General features: G+C 56.6%; 9 protein-coding genes across 9 annotated transcripts; 3 read left to right on the top strand and 6 right to left on the bottom strand.

Moving 5' to 3' along the window:
• Nucleotides 1-2,437: 2,437 nt before the first annotated feature.
• On the top strand, nucleotides 2,438-4,975 carry HRG_03526 (uncharacterized protein; the record flags this gene model as incomplete). Its single annotated transcript, XM_044861997.1, has 4 exons — nucleotides 2,438-2,574; nucleotides 2,626-2,758; nucleotides 2,813-4,256; nucleotides 4,320-4,975. The coding sequence occupies 4 exons, from the start codon at nucleotides 2,438-2,440 to the stop codon at nucleotides 4,973-4,975; spliced, it is 2,370 nt and encodes a 789-aa protein (XP_044723023.1).
• A 2,456-nt stretch (nucleotides 4,976-7,431) lies between these two features.
• On the bottom strand, nucleotides 7,432-8,601 carry HRG_03525 (pregnancy-associated plasma protein-A domain-containing protein; the record flags this gene model as incomplete). The annotated part of the gene is made up of 3 exons (XM_044861996.1): nucleotides 7,432-7,513; nucleotides 7,584-8,272; nucleotides 8,341-8,601. The coding sequence occupies 3 exons, from the start codon at nucleotides 8,599-8,601 to the stop codon at nucleotides 7,432-7,434; spliced, it is 1,032 nt and encodes a 343-aa protein (XP_044723022.1).
• Nucleotides 8,602-10,973: 2,372 nt separating this feature from the next.
• HRG_03524 (chorismate mutase) lies at nucleotides 10,974-11,927 on the top strand (the record flags this gene model as incomplete). Its single annotated transcript, XM_044861995.1, has 3 exons — nucleotides 10,974-11,044; nucleotides 11,107-11,167; nucleotides 11,259-11,927. 3 exons carry the CDS (start codon nucleotides 10,974-10,976, stop codon nucleotides 11,925-11,927), a joined length of 801 nt encoding a protein of 266 aa, XP_044723021.1.
• A 7-nt stretch (nucleotides 11,928-11,934) lies between these two features.
• HRG_03523 (protein BCP1) lies at nucleotides 11,935-12,884 on the bottom strand (the record flags this gene model as incomplete). Its single annotated transcript, XM_044861994.1, has 2 exons — nucleotides 11,935-12,714; nucleotides 12,780-12,884. The coding sequence occupies 2 exons, from the start codon at nucleotides 12,882-12,884 to the stop codon at nucleotides 11,935-11,937; spliced, it is 885 nt and encodes a 294-aa protein (XP_044723020.1).
• A 661-nt stretch (nucleotides 12,885-13,545) lies between these two features.
• Nucleotides 13,546-15,476, top strand: HRG_03522 (PX domain-containing protein; the record flags this gene model as incomplete). The annotated part of the gene is made up of 4 exons (XM_044861993.1): nucleotides 13,546-13,821; nucleotides 13,882-14,031; nucleotides 14,087-14,540; nucleotides 14,596-15,476. 4 exons carry the CDS (start codon nucleotides 13,546-13,548, stop codon nucleotides 15,474-15,476), a joined length of 1,761 nt encoding a protein of 586 aa, XP_044723019.1.
• Nucleotides 15,477-15,880: 404 nt separating this feature from the next.
• Nucleotides 15,881-17,175, bottom strand: HRG_03521 (maintenance of mitochondrial structure and function; the record flags this gene model as incomplete). Its single annotated transcript, XM_044861992.1, has 3 exons — nucleotides 15,881-16,410; nucleotides 16,474-16,842; nucleotides 16,896-17,175. 3 exons carry the CDS (start codon nucleotides 17,173-17,175, stop codon nucleotides 15,881-15,883), a joined length of 1,179 nt encoding a protein of 392 aa, XP_044723018.1.
• Nucleotides 17,176-17,636: 461 nt separating this feature from the next.
• On the bottom strand, nucleotides 17,637-18,671 carry HRG_03520 (transcriptional activator of glycolytic enzymes domain-containing protein; the record flags this gene model as incomplete). The annotated part of the gene is made up of 3 exons (XM_044861991.1): nucleotides 17,637-18,162; nucleotides 18,227-18,417; nucleotides 18,477-18,671. 3 exons carry the CDS (start codon nucleotides 18,669-18,671, stop codon nucleotides 17,637-17,639), a joined length of 912 nt encoding a protein of 303 aa, XP_044723017.1.
• Nucleotides 18,672-18,829: 158 nt separating this feature from the next.
• Nucleotides 18,830-20,375, bottom strand: HRG_03519 (centromere DNA-binding protein complex CBF3 subunit; the record flags this gene model as incomplete). The annotated part of the gene is made up of 6 exons (XM_044861990.1): nucleotides 18,830-18,907; nucleotides 18,970-19,109; nucleotides 19,183-19,273; nucleotides 19,612-19,883; nucleotides 19,961-20,192; nucleotides 20,253-20,375. The coding sequence occupies 6 exons, from the start codon at nucleotides 20,373-20,375 to the stop codon at nucleotides 18,830-18,832; spliced, it is 936 nt and encodes a 311-aa protein (XP_044723016.1).
• A 669-nt stretch (nucleotides 20,376-21,044) lies between these two features.
• HRG_03518 (MFS aflatoxin efflux) lies at nucleotides 21,045-21,536 on the bottom strand (the record flags this gene model as incomplete). The annotated part of the gene is made up of 1 exon (XM_044861989.1): nucleotides 21,045-21,536. One exon carries the CDS (start codon nucleotides 21,534-21,536, stop codon nucleotides 21,045-21,047), a length of 492 nt encoding a protein of 163 aa, XP_044723015.1.
• Nucleotides 21,537-21,721: the final 185 nt, after the last annotated feature.

Below are 21,721 nucleotides of genomic sequence, written 5' to 3'. Positions count from 1 at the left end.
CTGTATGGCTTTTCGATGTCTTACGATCTGCCTGGGCCGCTTTTGACTGGTGATCGTGACTGGCTCAGCCCGTGTCTCGCTCAGGCGGCACGGAAAGGGACTTTGCTATTCGTAGATGCATGTGTCTGTCTGCCTGCACAGACGCCTTGAAGAAACCTCGGTGTGGATTTGTTTGCTGTGTATGGCTACTTTGCTGTTCGCATAATAAGGTGATTGTCCTATTGTCCTGCAAGATGATGGCGTCGGCGACGACCAACATACGTAATGATCCGATCGAGGCGTACATATGCGGATGGCCAGTAAATAGGACAACCGTACATGTTCTCTTGCTTGGCCGACGATTATGTGCCGCTCTTCACTCGCACAAGAGTCGACGCCCCAAAAAGGGAACTATTTTCGCTGCGTCTGCTGTTGTCGCCTAGACGCCCCGAGTTCAACCCTTGCCCAATGGACGCACACCATTGAACCAAGGCCGGTTGTGCAATATATTGGTACACTAATGGTTGGAAACGCGGAGATCTCCAACCCGTTTGCACGGCGTTGCAAGAGGTCTTGTTGGACCTTCTGGCCGTCCGGGGTGCCACTCCGGCCGTGGTCACGGGGGACTCTAGCGGCGAATGCAGCTTCGTGGGCTGCTGGCGCGCTTTCATTCAGACGAGTGTTATTGTTGCTTTATATAGCGGCTTTGTGTGCAAGAAACACATCAGCCTGGGGGGGTGGCGGCCGTGAGACGGGGTCGAGAAGACGTAGAGCCGTGCCTCGTTCTAGGAGTTCAGACTGCTTGCGAGAACAGCAGTAGCGTTTCCCTGAGTGGCGACATCGAACCACCAGAAGAAAGCATGGCCGCCACCAGTTCGTCCCGCTTACCGACTATATAGGCATGCGCCCCTTGCCTATATATAAATGAAGGTAAGGACCAGGCCCCGCATTCTCCTAGGAGACTCAGCTATTCCGATGAACTATGTTACGCTCCTCTTCGTAGGCGAGCGAAATTTCGAACAGCATGCTGGCCCCCTTCAGTGGCACAGACGACACGTGTAGAACCCGGGCAACCCCCCTCCCCCCCCTCCGGCAACGTCCTCGTTCCGCCTCGCTGAAAGGATCGTCCAACATGCTGCTGCCGCCTCGAGGTCGACGGATCCAGACTACAGATACGCCGCAAAGCCTCGGCACAGGAGCCCGACTCACTGGCCTGCTTTGCAGGACGCCACTCCCTGTTAACCTGCTTTGCGCACCATAAGAATCAAAGTTGGAGGCATGTTGGTTCAAGGGAGAGGGTTGAGAGACTGAATTGACCACCCCTCATGTGTATACTACCGTGAAAGCTATAACAATCATTTACTTATGTTATTAGGATAGCTAGATGGAGTACTATAGCGTTGATCAATATAGCTTTATTCGTAAACGGGCAGTTTCAAACACGTGTTGCTTCCCTTGAGCTGTTCCTCAGTCTATTATATCCAGCCTCGCGATGTTTCTTCCAAACCATATACGCAATTATACGGCCATTCTGAGCAGTCATCCCGTAGGAACGAGTGCTCCCCAGAGCCTTTCAGATTTATCGCGATTAGTTTAGCTCTGACGGGCAAAAGTCTCTGGCTAGAAGCTAGGCCAGCAACATATATAATCTGAGGTCCTAAAGCAGCTTTTGAATACCTCTATAGCCTGCCTATCGTCTACTGTAGCAGCTAAGATTTGTACGAAACGAGTTTTATCGAAAGAGGCTAATAGATTCGGCACAGACCACATATGAAACTTACGGCGCATAAACCACTTTTCTAGCGTAGCAGTTTCGGCCTTGGAATGTAGAACGTACAAGACGTCTCGCTCGACTTCATCGCGGGAATGACAGCGATTGGGAGCCATTGAGTGCACCACCAGTCGATGCATCACTGAATTCACCCCTGGTGCAAGTATCAAGCAGAGCTTGCGATTTGCGTATCGGGAACACGTAAAAGCGGGCGAGGGGCGGGATCAGATTCGCGATTCGTGTTTCCCCCGCGGAGGAATTTCACGGTGTCATGATTTACATGTATGCATGAAACAAAAAGGCAAAAGGCAGCTGTAGATAACATGTAGGGCCACGCCACAGATACGAGCCCTGGATTGTGGCGGTGTTCAGCAGTGAAACCAGTACCGGGCTCCGATCCAGGCTACGCGCTAGCTGAGGTTATTCCGGATCTTGAGCCGACCGCACCTCAAGACGACGGAAAACGAGGAATCCATAACCCCGGAAGCTCGTCCAGACTGCCCTCACCCTCATATAAGGACCTAGGCGGCTGTCGACCCTCGGCCTGGCCCGTGAGTCTCCCATCGCCTTTACTCGGTACGCTGATTTCTCAGCCCACGCGAACGGGCAAAGAAAAGAAGACGACGCATCTGGATTCTCGAGTGTGTACGAGAAACCGTCCAAGGGGCGGCCTGTCAAGGACTCAAGATGCTCCCGCCTACTCTCGTTAGCATTTACCGGCAGTACAAGGAGGACACGGATGCCGTCGCGAGCTGGCTGGCGTCCAACGCCAAAGCAGCCGGCTGTCCAGCTGACTTGCTTGCCGCGCCTGTGAAGCAGAACAAGCAAGGTGGGAGGCTAAAGGGAAAGGCGAGGAGAGAGGCCAACAGAATCAGCAAGAGCCCTTCCAAGCCGGCCTCGGCCAAATACGTTGTTCCCCTCCAAAGCTTCATCCCTCTCGCCGAGCACATCCTGGCATCTAAACGCGCCGCCTCCGTTCCCGCCTCCCTCCTCAAAACCCTCGATCGAGTCATCGCCGTCCGGTCTCGCTTTGGCTAGCAACTCAGGGAAAATGGAACCCAGACGAGTGCCGCGTCCGAGGCCAAGCACTCCTTCTTCAACCGCGTTCTCATCAAGGTTCGAGACATTCTCAGCCCCGAGATGCCTGCCGCAGCGGCCCCCAGTGCACCCGCCGACGCCGACGCCGACGCCGTCGATTCTGCCGGCACCCTTCCCCCCGCCATGGAGGCGCTCGACATGGCCGAGCCGTCGTCTGACTTGCTGGCTGCGCCCGACGTCGAGCGACCGACCGCAGCTAATAACGACGTGGACATGTACGAGGCCGAGCAGCAAACTTCTCTTGAGGACGCCGCGCTTGCCTTCATCATGATGCTCGAGGATCTAAACCGCATCCGCGCCTACATCAAATGGATATGGTCTAACCAGTTCGACCTCGCTGCGGCCGCCGTCGCCACCAACACGGGCCTCGACCTCGCCCGTCATCTCATGTCCGATGTTCTACCCCTCTTGGAGACGCACGGCGGTGCCTGGAACATGACGCACAAATCCTACATTGCTGGCTGCGTTCAGAAGGGCTTCGGCGTTGACAGTCTCCAGTCAGACAATGGCATGCTCAATCAGGACACTTACGACGTCGCAGACAGTGTACTCATGATTCCCTTTTTTTTCCTCCGAAGCTTTCTCGACGTCCTCCAACCCAGGGCGGTGCCGCTGATCAAGGAGGGAATATTTGGCTACTATGAACCGACGCGCGATCGCTCCACCATGTCCAACCAGGAAAAGTTTCGAGAGGACCAGGTTCTTCTCATGGAGACCTTCACCGAGCTCACGGTCATCATCCGGATGATTCCCGACTACCCAGTGCGGGACGAGTTCCTACGCGGCATAGACGAAATGGACCGCACCCGGGCCATTCCCTACTACCTCGTCTTCGCCGCCCAAATCTTTCTCGACAGCAACCACCAGCTCCGCGACAAGGCGTCGGCGTATTGCCAAAACATGCTCCAGCAGCTTTCCTCCATGTCCGCCAGTCTAGAGACGCACTTGAAGTTCCATGAGAATCTAAAAATCGACCACTGGCCCGCCTCAAATGACCGAGCGCTGGTCGCGACACAAGGTCAGATCAAGTGGATACAATCAGACCCTGTCTTTGTGGCAAAGCAAAAGCAGTATTCAGGACAAGGCATGCCTGTGCCGATCACGATGCAGCCGCAACGTCTTCTCATGCGATCTCCCGTCCTCGCCGGCCTGGTCCTTTTCCACTTTCGGGCTAAAATGTATGATGTCGGCATCAGCGTGGTAAACGCGTGGGGTTCCATCTCGTACTCGAACCATCTTTACAACGCCCTGCGGAGGGAAGGTCTGCTCCAGGGGCGTTGGGAAGACATGGATGTGGTTAGTACGGCGCTCGGGGATGCGAGCTTCTTCGTCGGGGAGCCGCCATACAGCCGCAACGCGTACCTCACGCGCTTCTGTCTGCAGATGGGGGTCTCGGCTGCGGCGCTGCGTGCCAGCCCCGCAAAGCGGCGTAGAAACGCATGTCGACTGGCATCCCGCTCTGGTCCACGAGGCATCAAGCCTGGGGCTCCCGTCTCGTCCATGTTTGACGAGCGATACCTCGGGGGCACCGAGCAACTCGAATGGACGCCGGAGCGGGTCGATCAGGTCCTCTCCCGCGCCGAATATGAGGTCGAGGGATCGGTCGAGGACGGCAACCTTGCCCTCAGCCAGATCGACGACCCAGACAAGCTGCGGGAGATTAGGAGGGCGCAGCAGGGCAAGGCCAGACGGGCGGGTGCCAAGACGGGCAGCGACAAGGCGCGACTCGCTCCCGAGAAGCTTGTCCAGTCCCTCATCCTCGCGCTGCAGGCCGAGACGCTAGAGCACGCCTTCCCCTATCTCCTTCTCCATCGCTTCAGCTGGCGACTTCTGCGGTCCGTTAAGGATAATTGCGACCCGCTGCTGCGCAGCTTGCACTCCCCGGCCTACATGGAGCGCGAGTCCGAGCTGCCGTTTGTAGTCGGATACATCTTCCTGGCGGCCGCAGGCATCGAATACGGCACTCTTCCGGACGACAGGCTCCTCCACAAGGCCGCAGACGCTATGAATGGAATGATTGAGGCGGGCGCTGGACGGTTCACGCAGGGGTTCCTGCAGTCGATCGCGGGGATACGCGTGCAGTTTGAGGACAAAGTGGAAGAAGAGGCCGAAACCGAGAAGTTGTGAGGGCTTGGAGGATACGATTGGCTCGACCGTCACCGCGATTCTCCTGGGCGCTGAAGCGAGTGAGGGTGATGAGAGCAGCAGCAGTGCTGCATACATTCACCTGCTTCCTCTTGCTTGGCCTCGGCCCGTGCGGGGTGCGTTTACGAAGAAGAAACTCGCCATTTCCAAACGGCAATGTCGCCGTGTCCCTGGCGGTCGATCTCCCAGCTCATGGCTACCTGTCTCTCGCAAAGGGCGATGAGACGCCCGGAGCTCAGCACCCAGCCCTCGAGCCTCGACACGACACACCACGGCCTCGTCTAGCCACAGCTGTTTGCGCTGGCTGCCTTGCTTGGCGCTGGGGCAGTTACAGGCTCTGTGGGTAGCACCAAGAGTCCGCCTGCTCATCCACCTTTTCCCCGTCTGGCTCAGCTCCATCGCCCGCCTTGTCCGCATCCTCCTCTTGCAAGCTCCCAGAATCGCCTGATCCAACTCTCTCAGCTGACAAGCACCCTCGGCTGGCGTCCCAGAATCGATAGTACAGGAGGGCGACAAGGGTGCCGGCTAGCGAGCTTGCTCATTTGCTAACCGCCTCAAGCCCGTGGGCGAAGCGCACTGTCCCGCTCAATCCCTTGTAAGCCCATTCGTTGTCGTTGGCGACGTCATGCCCCGTCGTTCCAACAAGGTGCCAGGGAACGTCGGGCCACTTTGAACGTTCCAACTGCCGGCTTCCACGATTTTAGGTGCCAAGTGGTGGACCTTGGCCCCGGCCCAGGGGCGTACCGCGATCTTCAAAGTGCAAGGGCTTCGGGCTAGAGCTGTCGTTGGGGCCTCGGCGCCTCGGCGATTCTGTTCTTGGCAGGGGGCACAGTCTGACCCGGCGATTGCGGCCGAGGTACACGGGGAGGTGGTCGAGATTGCGGATGCCACAGCGTCGCGCAGTGTCACGGGAGGCTGCCCGCCATCCTGAAACTCCCAATCGCGGTAGTTCTCAGCTTTTGAATGGCGAGTCTCGACTATAGCCTCGTGAGTGAGCTGAGAAAAAGAGAGGGCTGGCGTCGGTGAGCCGCAGTCGGGACCGCGGAGCGAGGTGGGCATCTGGTTGGGTAGGAAAATGGTAGCCAACGGCGCAGCAGGTGTTGTTACTTGTGATGATCAAATAGAGGTACAAATCAACAAATCACTGTTTATGGTTCCCTCCCCGCAGGCCAAACACAACCTCCGCTTCATCAACAAATGGCCACTGAGTTCAGATTGCCCTTTGGCAACAGCAGTGGCAGCGTTGCCCTGAGTGGCAATGTCAAGCCACGAGAAGAAATAATGGCCGCTGTCAAGAACGACCACCCCGACACTCTGGTCCGCCGACTTGACGTGGAGATGGCTTACCACTCACGTAGATTCTCCCCCTGCCCCCTTCTTCTTCTATCCAATGTTTTCGGTGTTGAATGTTGGATGATGACATCGCCCACGTAGATCAAATGCACCAAGTTAGCGACGTCTATTACAACCTCGTAAGTACGAAGTAGACATGTCGAGCCCCGAGCGCCTCGCATGCCATTTGTTTCGAGTGTAAGAGCAAGGGTGTTTTCCGAAGTCGGCGACTTTGGATCTAAGTGCTGGAAAGACAACATGGAGAAACCCGTGGCGCTATTTTACTCGGCTGCGAAAAGGCTGGACGATGATATCCTGGACGCTTCCAGCCACATCAAAGTTGGGCAAATATACGCCGAAAAAGTGGCTTCTGGTCAATACTTCTCGTGTCTTACCCGCGGCAAAGGCGACACTGTCTTATTCCTCGAGACCATGGGGCAGCTATACTGCTTGGGCGTAAACGTCCGACCTTCTGCCTTCGCGAAGGTACACATTTGAACAGATTGACCGATTCGAAGAGCCCAGTTAACCCCTTTATGGAGGGTTCGACCTATCCGTTGGGCCTAACCAGCGAAAAGAGGGCAGACATAATTCTCGACCGCCTCGAGAAAGCTCAAACTATTGAATCCCGGCTTCTTGCAACGGCCATATGGCGCTCGAGCACACAGCCAACTGATAGAATTTATCGAGAGCCAAACAGAATATCAGAATCGGCTGCTGCGGGATGATCAATATCGTCTGGGTTTGGGGTCTTAATCAATGTTCTCTTTCGCACATCCTGGTGATTCTACCCAGTGGTTTGAACCAGCGCTGCTAGTACTCAACCTGACTGGTAAACTGCTCTTCTGGGAGAAGAATTTTGTTAAAAAACATCCTCGAATTCGTTACAGCTCTGATTCGGTATTCCGGTCTCTAGGTGCGTCCTCGATACAATTTCGCACAACTGGCTCAAGTCAGGCGTTTCTGCCACGTAGCAAGTAAAATAAAATGAAGTAGATAGAAACTTGAATAAGCCGACTATATACATCACTTGCGAGCCTATGCCAACGACGAATCTGGTGGACTGCCTCATTCAGAAGTCGACGAAATTTCTGTGTGACTGCACCTTAAGAGCTCTTGGAGCGGTATAAGCTGTATATTTCTTCCATGCGATGAGCTTGTTTAGGAGTGAACTCGTTCCTACACGCGCTATAGTCTCATGTTAGCAATTGTTAAACTTATTCCGAACCCTGAACAACATGAGAGTCGGCACACGTACTCGCTGGTATAATGCATATAATTGTGAATAGGATCCTTGCCCTCGTGGTCGGGGCAGGTGTCAATCTCCGTTTGAGGGCACAGGTCGGACCCCAGCAAATCCCAGTTGAGGTAGCAGACCGGAATATCATCCACCAAGTCAGACACGCTGAGGTCGCAAATCTTCGGATTCTGGTTGTAACCAGGTCCGTCAGGAAATGGGTGTCCAAGGCCGAGCCAATGACCGACCTCATGGACAGCTGTTTTCCCCATGTTAAACTCATGATCTGAACCGTGTGGGAGAGCACTAATATCTATGTTGCAGCCGTCCCAGTGTAGCTGCCATGAATTATCTAGCCATGTACCAGGAGAAAGACAGTCGCCCAAGCGCTGGGTGGTGATGCGAGGTCCTGTATCGGAGACAGTGATCGGCGTGCAAGTGGTGGTACCGTTGGAATATTCGACGCAGTTCTCACCGCTAGAAACGACGGGCGACGCCTTCTTTGACAAGTTTAGGAGTTGAAAGAAGAACAGGTTCAGGGCGTCTTTTCCACCCTGTCGCAGGGTCCACCGCATTTCCCCCTCTACAGCCCGGCCAGGGGCAAACCAGGCTTCGTTGGTTGTTCGGGTTGTGTTCTTTAGAGTAAACTGGAATTGGTGGGGCTTGAAGGCGTCATTCAGCACTTGCACCTGTTCCTGCAGTCTCTCGTCCTATATGTATCCCAATTTATCAGCTCAACGCTCAAGGCTGGCCATTGAAAGTGGCCGCGCCAACATACACTGATGTCGTGCTCATGCTTTGTGGGGTGTTGGATGACGTGCAAGTATAAATCGATAAGGCGTTCGTCTCTACGACCCAGTGAGTTGCTTTTGGCTTCTGCAGCATCAGCGGCTCGATAGGCGGCAACCAGCTCGTCTGGAAACGCATATGTATCAAATGGAAGGCCAGGGGGACGATTAAAGCCAGGGTAAACAGGAGGGACCGCCATGGCCCCAACGGCCAGTAGACCGGTTATCAAAGCCCGAGTGAAAGATAGCATGATGATGAACGAGTAATTCCGACCTAATGGGTGTGAAGAAACGGCGACTGAGAGTTTTGAATGGACGTGAGTGCTATTGAAGCTTGGGGTCTACACATGAGATATGGTGTCGTCTATAGGGTTTTATATCTATTCGAGAGTGCTGCTATAAACTGATACTTGAGTAATATGCTACTCATGGCTAGTGCGTAGTTGCTTACGAGGGTTGCATCATAATCAATGCAGACTTTATTTGGGTTATTTGAGGAAATACCGCAATGCGATATGTCAGGATGTAGTTATGCCGTGGATCTCTATACATCGTTATGCCTCGTTTGTCAGGAGTCAGGGCAGTCACCTCGGTCACCCCCGGCTCACTAAAGGAATAAAAGAGGCTCCTGCTTCATTAACTCTCATACAGTGGGTATTTTCTTTCATTGCCAGGGATAAAGATTCGTATGTTTAATCTCTTGAATTCTCCCAAGGGGACTCGTTGTTCCGCTTCGAGTTCCTTGCTGAGCTGAAACAAGCAAACACTTTATTGGTTGACGTTATGGGAACGTTAGCTACAGAATAGGGAGATCTATATCGCCGTTTCGAATAGTGGCGCGGCTTTACACCGGACCCGAGTTTTCTTAGGGGCAGTAGTGTCTAGATTCTTGTGCTTTAATGCGTACTTATATACTTTGATGGCAAGCCGGGCTGGCATTGAAATGCGCTCCTAGGAACCACGTAGCATGAATTCGCAACGGCGGAAGCATGTGGTGGGAGAGTCGGCTCAGTCTGTGAGCAATAACCCCGAGTTGAGTAACTCAATAGGTAACTGTCAAGCTGGTAAAATACCGCTACACCATGCAAAATGAGGGCACCCCCAATAGAGGTGTTACTAACGCGTATTATAGGCCCTTTCTTGTCCTGACAGTAACGTATCTATCCATCCGTATCCACAGTACGGCATTTAAATGGCGCTTGCTGAGGTGTCTAGTGAACGGGTTTGAAAGCTCTTGCATATACGCGCGGAGCTCTGCCCAATCCACAATGTGACCTTTTCGTCCTTGATTATCCCACACAGGCCCCCAACGGCTTTAATCCAATCGCCATACTGCAGACAAGGTGGCGGTTCAGGTCGTGTCGGACCCGCACCTGGAAGCTTCCAGGACCTCGGCAACATCGTGTTGCGCAAGGATGAATGCCTGACCTTCTTGTCCAAGGAGCTCGCCCGGTTCCGGTCCGTCCTGTTTGTCTCCGGGAACCAGAAGGAAACTCATCACCAGCGGCTTATCTACCGACCAGACAGGAGAGAGATGCTTTACGAGCCCCGGCGTCAAGCTCTGAGCATTTGGCCACACGCACTACAACTGCGATTTCATGGTTGGCCGCGAATGAGGCGCCGAGCCGCAGCGGCTGCTTGCCGACCAGAGAGGCTACTGTTTTACTCAACCTGAGGAGTTTAATGGGGAGAAGACGGCGGCGGACTGATGCTAGGTACTAGATAGCTTGCGGAACCCCATTGCTCGGCACAGATTGCATGCGCCCTCTGAGGCACCACTTGCCCACAGCCGGAAACAGCCTTTGGCTGCTGGGTCTGAGGTTCGAGTGGAGTCATGGAGGAGGCGCCGGGTTTGATGAAGATAGATTGCATGACGGTTTGGCATGCTGGTTGGGCCTTGGACTGGGAGCTTGACAGACAATGCCCTCTGATCCCCGAGCGGCCGAAGCAATAGTCGATCTGCATAGCCTGACTCGAGCTCCCGGTTTCCTAATCGGGGTATACTCAAAAGACAACGACGCGAATTACCCAGAATGGATCATCCTAGTGCGACTATGCTTTCCGACTAATGCGAACTGTGTACATCATGGCACGGCGAATCTAGGTGCCAAAGCTACGGTATATACCTCACCGTGCATCTATGACAAGGAAAGCTCTTCTGTTCTGTTGCGAGTTTCTAGCTCTGCGAGTTAGGGGATGAGTAGCTGCTGACAAAGGCGGGGGCTGTGGGTCCAGCTACTTAGGGGTGGCCGTAATTAATACCGCAGCCAAAGGGATGGACAGCACAGTCGCATTGCCCCTCTGTGGCCCCCGCTGCGACCCTGAAACCAAATAAAAGTGCCGATACATACGGCGGCCGCCAAGGGTGCTAGTGGTGCCAGGTACAGGCACACGCTCTCGCAGGCACTTTAGTATGTCTCGGTCCGAGATGCGTAACGACTCCGCCTCAACTAAACTTGCTTTTTCCACCACCTGTCCTGACATCGTCACCACAGATTCACTTTCCCGACTGTGAACGCATCGACCTTGAGGCTCGCAACGCAAGCGAATCGCCGGTTTCGCATCGCCAGCTACTCCGCTACTCTTCGGTTTGGCGCATCCATCCGCTCGCTCGCTGCACAACATGGACTCGGTCGTCGATGTCGCCGACGCAAGCAAGGCGCTCGACCTATCGCGAATCCGGTTCCAGTTAATGTACAGTCACAAATACACCCGCATACACAGAGAAGGCGCAGCTTGCTGATCCATCGCCGCAGCCGCCTCGAGGACACCATCACCTTCCACCTCATCGAGAGGGTCCAGTTTGCCTTGAACAAGGTACCGTTGGCCCATCTCGTTGGCCCATCTCCCCGCTTCGTTCCTCCTCCACGCACGCCTTCCTCCTAACCTCTCGATGCGACGCCGGCAGACAATCTACACCCCCGGCGCCATCCACATCCCCAACAGCGACCTCAGCTTCTTCGACTGGTACTTCTGCGAGCAGGAGAAGCTGCAGTCGCTGATACGCCGCTACGAGTCCCCCGACGAATACCCCTTCTTCCCCGAAGCCCTCCAGAAGCCCATCCTCAAGCCCCTCAACTACCCCAAGATCCTCCACGCAAACACCGTCAACGTCAACGCAAAGATCAAGCACTTTTACATTGAAAAGTTCCTTCCCGCCGTCTGCCCCGACTTTGGCCGTCAGGACCGCGGCGAGTCGGAGGAAAACTACGGATCCACCGCCACCTGCGACTTTGCCTGCCTCCAGGCTCTCTCTCGCCGCATTCATTTCGGCAAGCTCGTCGCCGAGTCAAAGTTCCGCTCGGACCCCGAAAAGTACACGCGTCTCATCAAGGCCGCCGACCGCCAGGGCATCGCAGACTCCATCACAAACGCGGCCGTCGAGCAGTCCATCTTTGAACGCCTCCGCCTCAAGGCCCTCACCTACGGCAAGGACCCCGCCGCTCCCGACGGCTCAGAGGGTCCCACGAAGATTGACGTCGACGCCGTCGTTGCCATGTACAAAGACTTTGTCATCCCCTTGACCAAGGAGGTCGAGGTCGAGTATCTGATGCAGAGGTTGGAGCCCGACGCATAGACTTTCTTCATTGCTGAGGTTGCTGGGGTTTGAACAACGCATTTATCTCCTTGACGGCGCCCTCAAACTTGCTCCCCTCGACTAACATCATGTGACCAATCGTCTGGATGCCCACTTCTTGGAACGCTCGCTTGCTATCCGATACCACATCTCCCTCCTTGGTGTACACAAAGTTACCGTATGCCAGAGCGTGCTTGTGAAAAATCTCGTCCTCGGGGTGGAAGAATTGTGTAACACGTTCCTCCCTTGCCTTCTTCGGCTTGCGATCGTCAGCGTCAAGAGTCGACTCGATTTCGTGGAACGCTCTGGACATGATGAGGTAGTGGCTAAACTCGTACGGCTCCTTGTCTTCCACGGCAGCCTCCATCTCGTCAATGAGCATCGAGTACATGGGCGCGCTAATCTCGGACGGCACGTTGATGAGGCGCTCCGAGAGGATCAGACCGACCTGGGCCCTGGCCTTGATGACCTCGTCGATGGCGGCCAGGGAGTCGTTGGCCCTCGCCTTTTCCGCCAGGTACGCCATCATCTTCTTCATCGACTCATTTGCGCGGTGCTCGTGGGTGTTGAGGACGGTGAGAATGGCGTAGGGATCGTTCTCCTTGCCGTCGACTTTGACGGCCGAGCCGATTGTCGGCTGTGACAGAATGAGGTCTGCGAGCGCCGACGTGTCGAAAAGGCTGGCATCGACGTCAAACAGCTGCCGCAGCAGCGACTTCGTGCCGTGAAAGTCGATATCAGGCGCAAAGTTGAACCACTCGAATTCTATTTGTAGCGTATGAAAATGCTACTATTCTTGTCAATATGGCCCATGTATCTGCGGCTGCGTTTGGCGATGGCTGTCTTGTTCACCTCATCGTCATCGCTTTCCTCTTCGTCCTCATCCATTCGATCGCCATCCCTGTTCTCCGCTGCTGGGATACTTGCGGCCTCCTCTCTCGCTCTCTTCTTGCCCATTGGTGCGAATTTCTTTCGCCGAGATTGCAAAAGGGCTCGAGAGTTTCGTTTGTCTTGGAGGGGATGCGTCAGAAATGAAAATGGTTGCCGACAGCGAGCTTGGAGACGAGGGCTTTTGGGCAGGTCGGGCGCCTTGTCGATTGCTGAGATAGGGAAGCTGATAATTAGCGGTGGAAATTTTGATCCTCAATTTTACTAGTCTGCGCGTAAATTTTTTTTGTTACTGCCCCGCACTAGGCTGCTTTGGGCCCGATAAAAGCTCTTCAGCGCCTGTTTTAAGCGCGATAAAGCCGCGCTTGTTGGGCCAATGGCTTTGCACGCACCCCCGCCTTCAACTTGGTGCGGAGCTCCCCTTCACTTCCAGAGCCTTTTAAGTGGCACGCAATCGTAACTTTGGCGTCACATTGTCAGCTCCGCCGACGACACGTACGACCCAACGCGCCACTATCGACGACCCTGGAGGCATTCTAGCGTTCGTGCATCGCGTTCGCGCCATGATTGACGCGTGAAGCCACGACAGCCAACCCCCCGACCTCGTTCTTGTCCCGCTTCGCCACGGCCAACCGAGGTCAACGTCATCTCTCTCCGCCCACCGCGGCCCCCCAGACCCGGGCTGTCAGTTGGTTCCAACAAGTCGGGCAAGGAAAAGAAACAAACAAATATGGACTACGGCGCCTCGATTCACGAGGCAGACGACCCCGCTGGCGCCTCGCCATGGGTCAACTCGCCAATCTCGTCTCCCGAGCAGAACAGCTCCGGCTTCGAAAACATGTCGGGCCAGCAGCCTCCCTTTCCCTACGCACCGCAAGCATCCAACGGGATTGACCAGGTCGTCGAGGCCGAGGGCTTCCAGCGGCCTGGAACGGCGAATGCTGAATCGGGCACCGAGACGGAAACAGAAGCCCCGGTCACCCTGCCGTCCGCCGGACCACAACCGGCGGGCGCTTTGCAAGCAGATAACTCCGACCCTCTCGCGGGCTCGGCCCCGGCATCTCAGAGACACGAACAGCCCGCTGGCCCACACGCGCAACCCGGCCAGGCTCAACTGCCGCATAAACCATCTCAGCCTCAGTTGAAACTGCAGGCCAAGATCACGGGACTCGAACGCACCGGCAAGAAGGATCCTGTTCTTCGCTTCGATATTCATGTAATTGGCGCCAAGCTTCTCGCATTCCTCCTATCAGGCGGCTAACATTGTACAGACGAACCTGCCCCGTTTCCGCACAACCCAGTATCGCGACGTCCGACGTCTTCATTCCGAGTTTGTCAAACTAGCCGCTCACCTGATATCTGCGAACCCCGAGGCCCTGGTCCCTGCCGTTCCACCTCCCGTCACGGCCGCCGGCGCCGGCACCGATGAAGACGAAACGCGCGTCAAGGCCACGATGCAACGATGGTTCAACTACGTATGTAGCAGTGACGTACTGATGAAAGACGATGAAATGATTCTCTTTGTGGAGAGTGATTTTGGCTACAGCCCGATGGTCAAGATGAAGCAGCCGGCGACTGGCGTTCGCAGAAAGATTCTGAAGCAATTTGCGCCACCGCCTGACGATACCCCTGAACTTGCGGATGCCCGTCCCGCCGTCAAGTTGTTCTATCTTGGCACCATGGACGCTGGCCATAAGGTCGATAGGATGGTTAAGGCCCGAAGAGGTCGGCCACGCATCACGAATCCGCCTTCTGTACACTTGGCTGACAAGATCCGCAGGTCTCGGTCTCGCAGAATCGGACTTTGGGGTGAAGCTGGGCAGCATGAACGTCCAGGAGCCCCATCCCGGGCTCGCAAATGCATACAGGAAGCTCGGTAGGACTGTCCAGACCGTCGGCGACTACCACGCGGCGCAGGCGACGGCAGAAGCGGCCACGATCGGGGACCCGTTTCAGTACCATTCCCAGGACGCATTCATTGTCAAGGAATCTCTCACCAATCGCCAGATCCTCATCAGGGAGTTCCTGCAAGCCCAGGATGTCACCCGCAACAAACTCAATGCGGCCGATCGCCTCAAGGCAAGCTCGAGCGTGCGCCGCGAAAAGGTGGACGAGGCGATTGCGGCCCTCGATGACGCGCGGCAGAGCGAGATGAACCTCCACAACAAGACGGCGCGCGTGACCAAAAACCTGGTCCTCGAGCGCCGCAAGTGGTTCACGCGGACGGCGGCAGACCTGCGCCTGAGCATTAGGGATTTTGTGCTCCGCGAGATTGAGGCAGAGCGCCGGACGCTGGCCGTGCTTGAGGCCGTCCGCCCGGACATTCGCTCCATCGATGCCTCGGGCGGGCTGAGCCGCCTCGGCCGCGAAGCCCACCCAGCCACGCGGCGCGCCAGCCTCGCCGCCAGCCAGGGCCCCAGGGGCGACGCGTGGAGCGGAGTGCCCCGCCGGTCCGACGCCTCGAGCCGCAGCGTCTCGGGCAGCCTCATCATGGGCAAGGTGGCCGAGGAGGGCGGCGAAGGCGGCGGCGACGAGGACCAAGACTCGGCCCAAGGCGCGGCCGGCGCGGGGGCGGGGGGGCTCGGAGGCGCCAACGAGGACGACGAGGATCGCATCGACGCGAGGAACGCGGCGAGCCGGCTGGCCACGAGCACCTTTTGAGGACGGCCTGGATTTGACGACGGCACGAAACGTGTGGGTCTTGGTGTCCAAAGTGCTTCAGCGGGCCCTCTTTTCTGACGATTTTTCCTTTGCACGCTCTGTATCCTATGCATCGAGGGGGTGGGAGCTCTTCAGCTTCTACATGTCCAGTCACGCTCTGTATTCAACCATGGGGGAAAAATCAAAGGGAACTTTTTGACTCATTTCTTAAGATAAATTGACGACGGCTCCAAGTGCCCCAAGCCCTGAGGAGCAGCCATCGTCTCGTCAGACCCCTGTGATTGAGGATTCCGTAAAAGACTCCAATACATGATGTATCCCCTTCCCCAACGCCGGATTGTAGTCGCTTGGTTGGCAATCGTGCTGTGCGCGCCGCGTCCGAGGACAGTAAAGATTCGTGACTGTTAGATGAAAATGTCGCCCGAGCCAGCCAAGCTGTACGGCGAGCCCCCCGGAAACGCGTCCGCCGTCGGCCGCCGGGTGTTGAGCTTTGACGACTCGACAATGCTCGACTTCTTGCCCACGTCACGAGCCTGGCTGAGGTTCTGCATGACGGTATTGAGGAGCTCAAAGAGGTGCACGTCGTTTGACTGCTGGAGTGTCTCTCTGTCAAAGGCTTCCTTGTCCGAGGGGATGACGAGGTCCAGGCGGCCGACAAGCGCCTGGATCTGTCGCAGTATCGTCATGGACGGGACCGTATTGTCCGTTTCCATTCTGTCGGCGTCGCTATGCTCGCCGTTGACAAACGAGGGCGGTAGCCGCTCCAGGTAGGTGGCGAGGAGGCGGATCCGCGAGTGCAGCATCTTGATGGCGTTTGCCTTGGCGGTGAGGGAGGCCACGATCTCCTCCTCCTCGCGCGTGAGCACGTCGTCGGCGTCCTGCTGCGCCTGGCGCTTGGTCTCCTCGATGCCGCTCTCCACCAATCTGCGCTTGCCTTTGCCATTTGACTCCACAGAGCGCGACAGCCGCTCGTCTTTAGCCGCCGCTGCCGAGGCACCCCCGCCGCCGCCGGCCACATAGTTCATGCTAATCATCTCCGTCTCGTCCGTCTCGACCGAGTAGGGGACCTCGCGGAACTTGAGCCTGAGGGCGGGTTCGCCGTCGTCCATCTTCTTATCCTCGCCATCTTGGTCGTTTTTGATGTCGTCGACTTCGTAGCTGCTCTCGTATATCGTGAGGGGAAGCTTGCCGCCGACAGAGTGGTTGAGGGCTTCCTCCGGGTGGAATCCGAGCAGGATGGCCGACTCGTTCCATCCCTCGACGATCTGGCTGTGGATGGGCAAGATGGAAAGCGTCGGGCCCGAGACTGGGAGAAGAGTGTACCAGCCGACGAGTTCTAGGCGTCGCTCCTTGTGAACCGTGACCACTGCTTCAACATCAGCATTTGAGGCTCTGCCATGAAATCGCAGCGCCACCGACTTTGCTCGAGCCTCGCCCCAAACTTGGGAGCATCCAGCAGGTAGCCTCCCTCGACCTCTGGCGCCGAGCGAGTGTGGCATTCAAACACATGTTCAATGGTGATTTCGCGTCCATTCTGCTGGCCGAGGAGGGCCCCGATTATCGGCCCCTGCTGCTCGCGCAGAGTGTGGCGCGTGATATAGTCGGAAATGGCGAGCAGGACAAGGGGGTGGAGGACGGTCTGGAGCTGGGAGCTCTTCTGGCCCGAGATGAGGGGGTTGGCGCTCGCAGCAGCAGCCATGGTGCCCGTGAGAGGCCGGGCGGGCGGCTCTTGCGGGCTCGCGAGACAGGGTCTTAGGCAGACGCGCCCGAGAGAATTTGCGCAGTGATGGGCGCCAAGGGTTGCTGCGGCGGTCGATGTTGAGAGGACCGCGGTTGAGATGCCCCGCGACATCAAGTGGATGTCACAGGTCCGGCTTTGGTGGGCGGTCAGCGGATTACCCCGCAGATTACCGCCGATTACCCGCTTGCCCTTGACATCACCTCTGCCGGGTTGATGTCATCTTCGGAGCGCCATAAAGCGCGAAAGCCGGGACCGACGACGAGAAAACCAGTTCGACTGGATAGCCTGCGTTTGTGCGATCAGAATGCACCCTGTCTAAGGTCCTACATCCTGTCGGTTGCGAGGTTGCGGTGATTTGAAGCATTTTCTAGCCTTGACGCACTGGAGCTACAGCGACGCTTAGCGGATGCATACCCTGTCTACAGGCCCCCTGACGGCCTGGGGGCACTTTCGCCGCCAAGGTCCTCGGTCATTCTATCAGACGGGTGTTCAAAATCACTGCGCCATCGACTTTTCGCTACCACCGACGTTGAATTGCCCGACGCACGTTTGTGTCCCTTTTCGCCTTGCCTGTCCTTTCGGATGGCCTTGAACAACTTATCCAAAGAGCTGGGTCCACGTTCTTCGTCCATTTGCCTCGCCACGATATCTTCAGTTAAGCCGTCCGACTGGGCCCGCCTCCGAACCTCATCGACGATGATCTTGCGCGTGGAAAGGTAATTCTTCTCTGCAGATGGCCGCCATCGAGCACCCCAGTCTCGCTCAAGAGAATCCACAGAAGGCATTTCGCCCCAGCCCTGCCGCCAGAGACGCAGCAGCTCCTGTACAGATTTGACAGAACGGGGAGCTTGAAGCTCGGAGGTTCGCGCGGCCCAGGCGGCTCGCCATGCGCTCTTCCCTGGGGGGCTTGCCCCTGGCCCGCTTGCACCATTCCCTGCTGCTGCTCTAGAGAGAGCGGAGCGTATGTCGGACCGCCCGCTTGCGAAGGGCCTATCTCGGACCTGAGGACCGTCTCTCGTGGAGCGCGGCGCCTCTGTTGATGAGCTCCGCGATCTCCGCATGTTGACCTGCAGCACCTTGGCCGGGGCTGAAGGTGACGGTGTAGGTCGCCTGCGCAAACTCATCCAACTTTGTGCATAGTTCGTAAGAAGCCCCCAAAAGGTCTAGATGTCTTCGCTCAGCTAACTGCTCGGCTGCGACCTGTTGAGTCAGTACTGTGCGCAGCTTCTCCGCAACCACCGGGATCGCTTTTGAATGACCGTGGTATGGCTGTCTTCGTGGTCCCGTGTGCATGTGTCTTGAACTTTGCTGGCGAACGCTTCAAACTCGGGGCAAGAGAAGACCGGATCCTGAAAGATAGGATGGTCGGGGTAGGACTCGCGAAGGAAGACAGCGTCCTGCAGGAGCACCTCTCGAAGCCACTCCAGGAGTTCCAAGAAGGCGCCGGCGGCCATGTTCTGCTCCACCCGAGATCTGAGAAAGGGCTACTGTGGGCCTCTTTCCATTTGTCGAGTTGAGGCCAGACCTGCACGAGTAGCACCACAGGCGGCCTCACGGTGGCCCGGGCACGAAATAAGACCCCGACCATTCAGGGTCAAAGTCGGCCACGGCCTCATGAATTCGAAAGGCAGGAAGTCAGATAGCAGCCGGTCATTTGGTCTCCGTTATTCCAACGACCGGCTCGGCGGATCTGTATAGTTCGGGTCAGCCCAGGCCAGGGGGTTGGCGGCTTGCCTAGGGCAGATGACATGCCTGGCCTTCATCCACTCCGGCCATGTCGGCGTTTTGCGTCGCGGCCACTCTAGGCGCGTGGCTGACCTTGGAGACCTTGATCCCGGCCTTCTTGTAGAACCTGGACGTCCATTCTCGGGCAGTCTGGCCCGACAACGGAGCTGTATATTCGGTGAGTGAAAGGGTCGATGCACCTCTGAGTTATGGGATTCCGGTGAATGCCATCACGCTTACCTTGAGGCTCCTTCGCCGATCGGCGGAGCACCTTCGTTTCATACCAGTCTTCGCTTCTTTGGAAGACGGGAAACCTTTCCGCCTTTTCTACCTGCCAGCGCCAGAAAAGCCAGAACGCGAGGGCGCCGATGAGACAAGACCGCGGATCTCGATGCCGCAAAGCAGATCCATACTCCATGCGGCCGTGCTGGTTGGTCTTCCCACAGTTCATCACGACAACCAGCGCCTTCGTGGTATACCCTGGGCCTTGAAGCCCTCGTTGGGTAAGTCCAGGGAAAGCAGTCTGCCAACTCCATCGGCAGGCGGTTGCCGGACCGCAGCAGCATGTGGTTCCCGAGCAGAAAGTCCACCTGCGTCCTCAGGGCGCAGGCGATCTCTCTCTCGGACCATGCCACGTTGGTGTGGTCGGGTATCTGCGCCGGCGCATACACATCTCTCAGAGTTCCAACTCCCCTGTCCATGTATTCCTTCCTCTTCCGGCTCCAAGTCGTTGCAAGAATGCTGCGTTTGAGCGCCTTCAGTGCCACTCCTGTGGCCGGGCCGCAGGATTGACTCCCGGCTCTTCTGCTCGTCGTAAAGCTTCTGTATGGCCGAGACGTAGCCCCGTACAGTATTATACTGTAGTTTGAGCGTGGACTCATACAACTCCAAGTCGGAGTCTGACTCGTATTCGCTACCTCCGCCGCCTACAACGATGGTATCTGCTGGGGGAAGCTGGGTGTTAGTATGATGGGCTGGCTCAGTCCGACGACCACATCCCGTGATCAACATCTGTTACCTGATGGTGCTCTGCGTCTTTTCACGGCCCTCTTGGCTTCCTGAGCCTCGAGGTGTCGTTTTCTTTCATCGGCGACCCTCTTTCCTTTCTTTGGAGGACGTGATGCCACTACCTCCTTCATGAAGAGCAAGAGCTTTCCTTCATCGACCAGGTCTCCCGGTAGCTGTTGGCCCTGTGGTACCGAGGCCGGCCAAACGTCCGGGATCGCAGGCCAGTTGGCTTGACACCACTCCTGTGAGGCGGTCAATGCATGGATCTACATGAAGATTGCAGGGCGCGCATGCGGGCTTGCCTTCCATTCTTCCTGCTTGGGACGATAATTTCGCTTCGTATTCTTCGGCTGGGTGTTCTCCAGATCTAACAGGTAGTGCTCAATGGCCGCCCTGACCCGGGGATCCTCTATCGCGTTCGACATGGTGCAGGCGGTCGCCGTCGCGACGGTGGCAATGGAGGAGGTGGTGGAGGAGGTGGGAGGAGGGAGGTGGAGCGCAACGCGCGTGAGCGAGACCGAAATCGAAGGTCTCGCGCAGGGCCCCGCGGGCGTGGACCTTCGATTTTGCCGTCCGATGGCGGTAATCCGACTAAGAAAACGCCAGCCCCGCAGGGACGAACCTTCGAAAACGACATGGTTTTGCGTGGGGCGGGGCGGTAATCCGATTACCGGATGACCGGTCAGCCGGCCCCGGGACCTGTGACACCAGCTATTGCCAATAGTTGATGACGCCCCTGTGAGTGGATTGATGACTAAGCCCCGCCTATGCTTAAACCTTGAAGGCACTTGATAATTAATTAAGTTACCAGCTGATGGTACAGGCCAGGAGACGAAGGCCTCCGTACCTCGGTCACGCAGCTCACCAGCCGCCCCTCGCGCGCGCTGACAGGCAATATGCTGCTTCAATCCAAGCTCCGTACTGGAGGTTAATTTCTATTGAGCGGGTTTCTATATACATTGCAGTCCTACGGACTCGCTGACTGAGCGGAGCGGTGCCATTGTCACGATTCTAATACTCTTCCTTGTCCCGACCTCCAAAAACGCCTCCTTTTAACCCGTACACTCCTGACGCATGAAATCGGTGCAAGGCCGTTACTTGGGCGATGGGTCGTTGACCGCCGAACCTCGAGCCTGTGTGCCCTGGGCCCCTTTCTTGATGCTCCGCCACTCCACGCAGCACGCGCAGAGCAGCTGGGCAAAGGCCAGAGCGAGGGCGGCAAAGAATATTCTGGTGCACGCATGGTTGTATGCGCTTACAACAACCGGCAAGTAACGGGCGGAGACGACACGGTGCAGGTCGGTGGCGCCAGTTCGAACAATGACCTCAGGGTCTAGCCCAGGCAGGTGAGCAAGCTTGTCCACGAGGAGGCCGCTCAGGATAGTTTGTCCGACGGAGACGAATATTGCACCGCCTAGCTGCTGCGCAAAGAAGGTTATCGAGACACCTGTGGGGATGTCCTCCTTTGGCAGGGTTGTCTGCGCAGCCAGGCTAGCAGTTTGCATTCCAAGGCCGAGGCCAAAACCAACGAGGAACTGGTACGCAATCCAGTGCGAGGAGTCGGTGGCGGGCGTAAACGTCGTCATGAGGCCTTCGCCTATGGCGGTAACGCAAGGACCGAGTAGCATGTGTGAAAGGCTGGCCCGGAGTTTATTCAACAAGCAGGTGCCTAGGTGTTGTCTATCTAGAGCTAAGGAGGAAAAGAAGCTGAACTCGAGGCGTAGCCTCGAGTGCGAGCTTATATTGCCCTTCTCGGAATGTTCTCGCAGCT

Source organism: Hirsutella rhossiliensis (genome assembly GCF_020360975.1).
Source record: "Hirsutella rhossiliensis strain HR02 chromosome Unknown scaffold00003, whole genome shotgun sequence".
Classification (NCBI taxonomy): domain Eukaryota; kingdom Fungi; phylum Ascomycota; class Sordariomycetes; order Hypocreales; family Ophiocordycipitaceae; genus Hirsutella; species Hirsutella rhossiliensis.
Note: the sequence above shows the minus strand (reverse complement) of the source record. Positions and strands in the feature narration are given on the sequence as shown.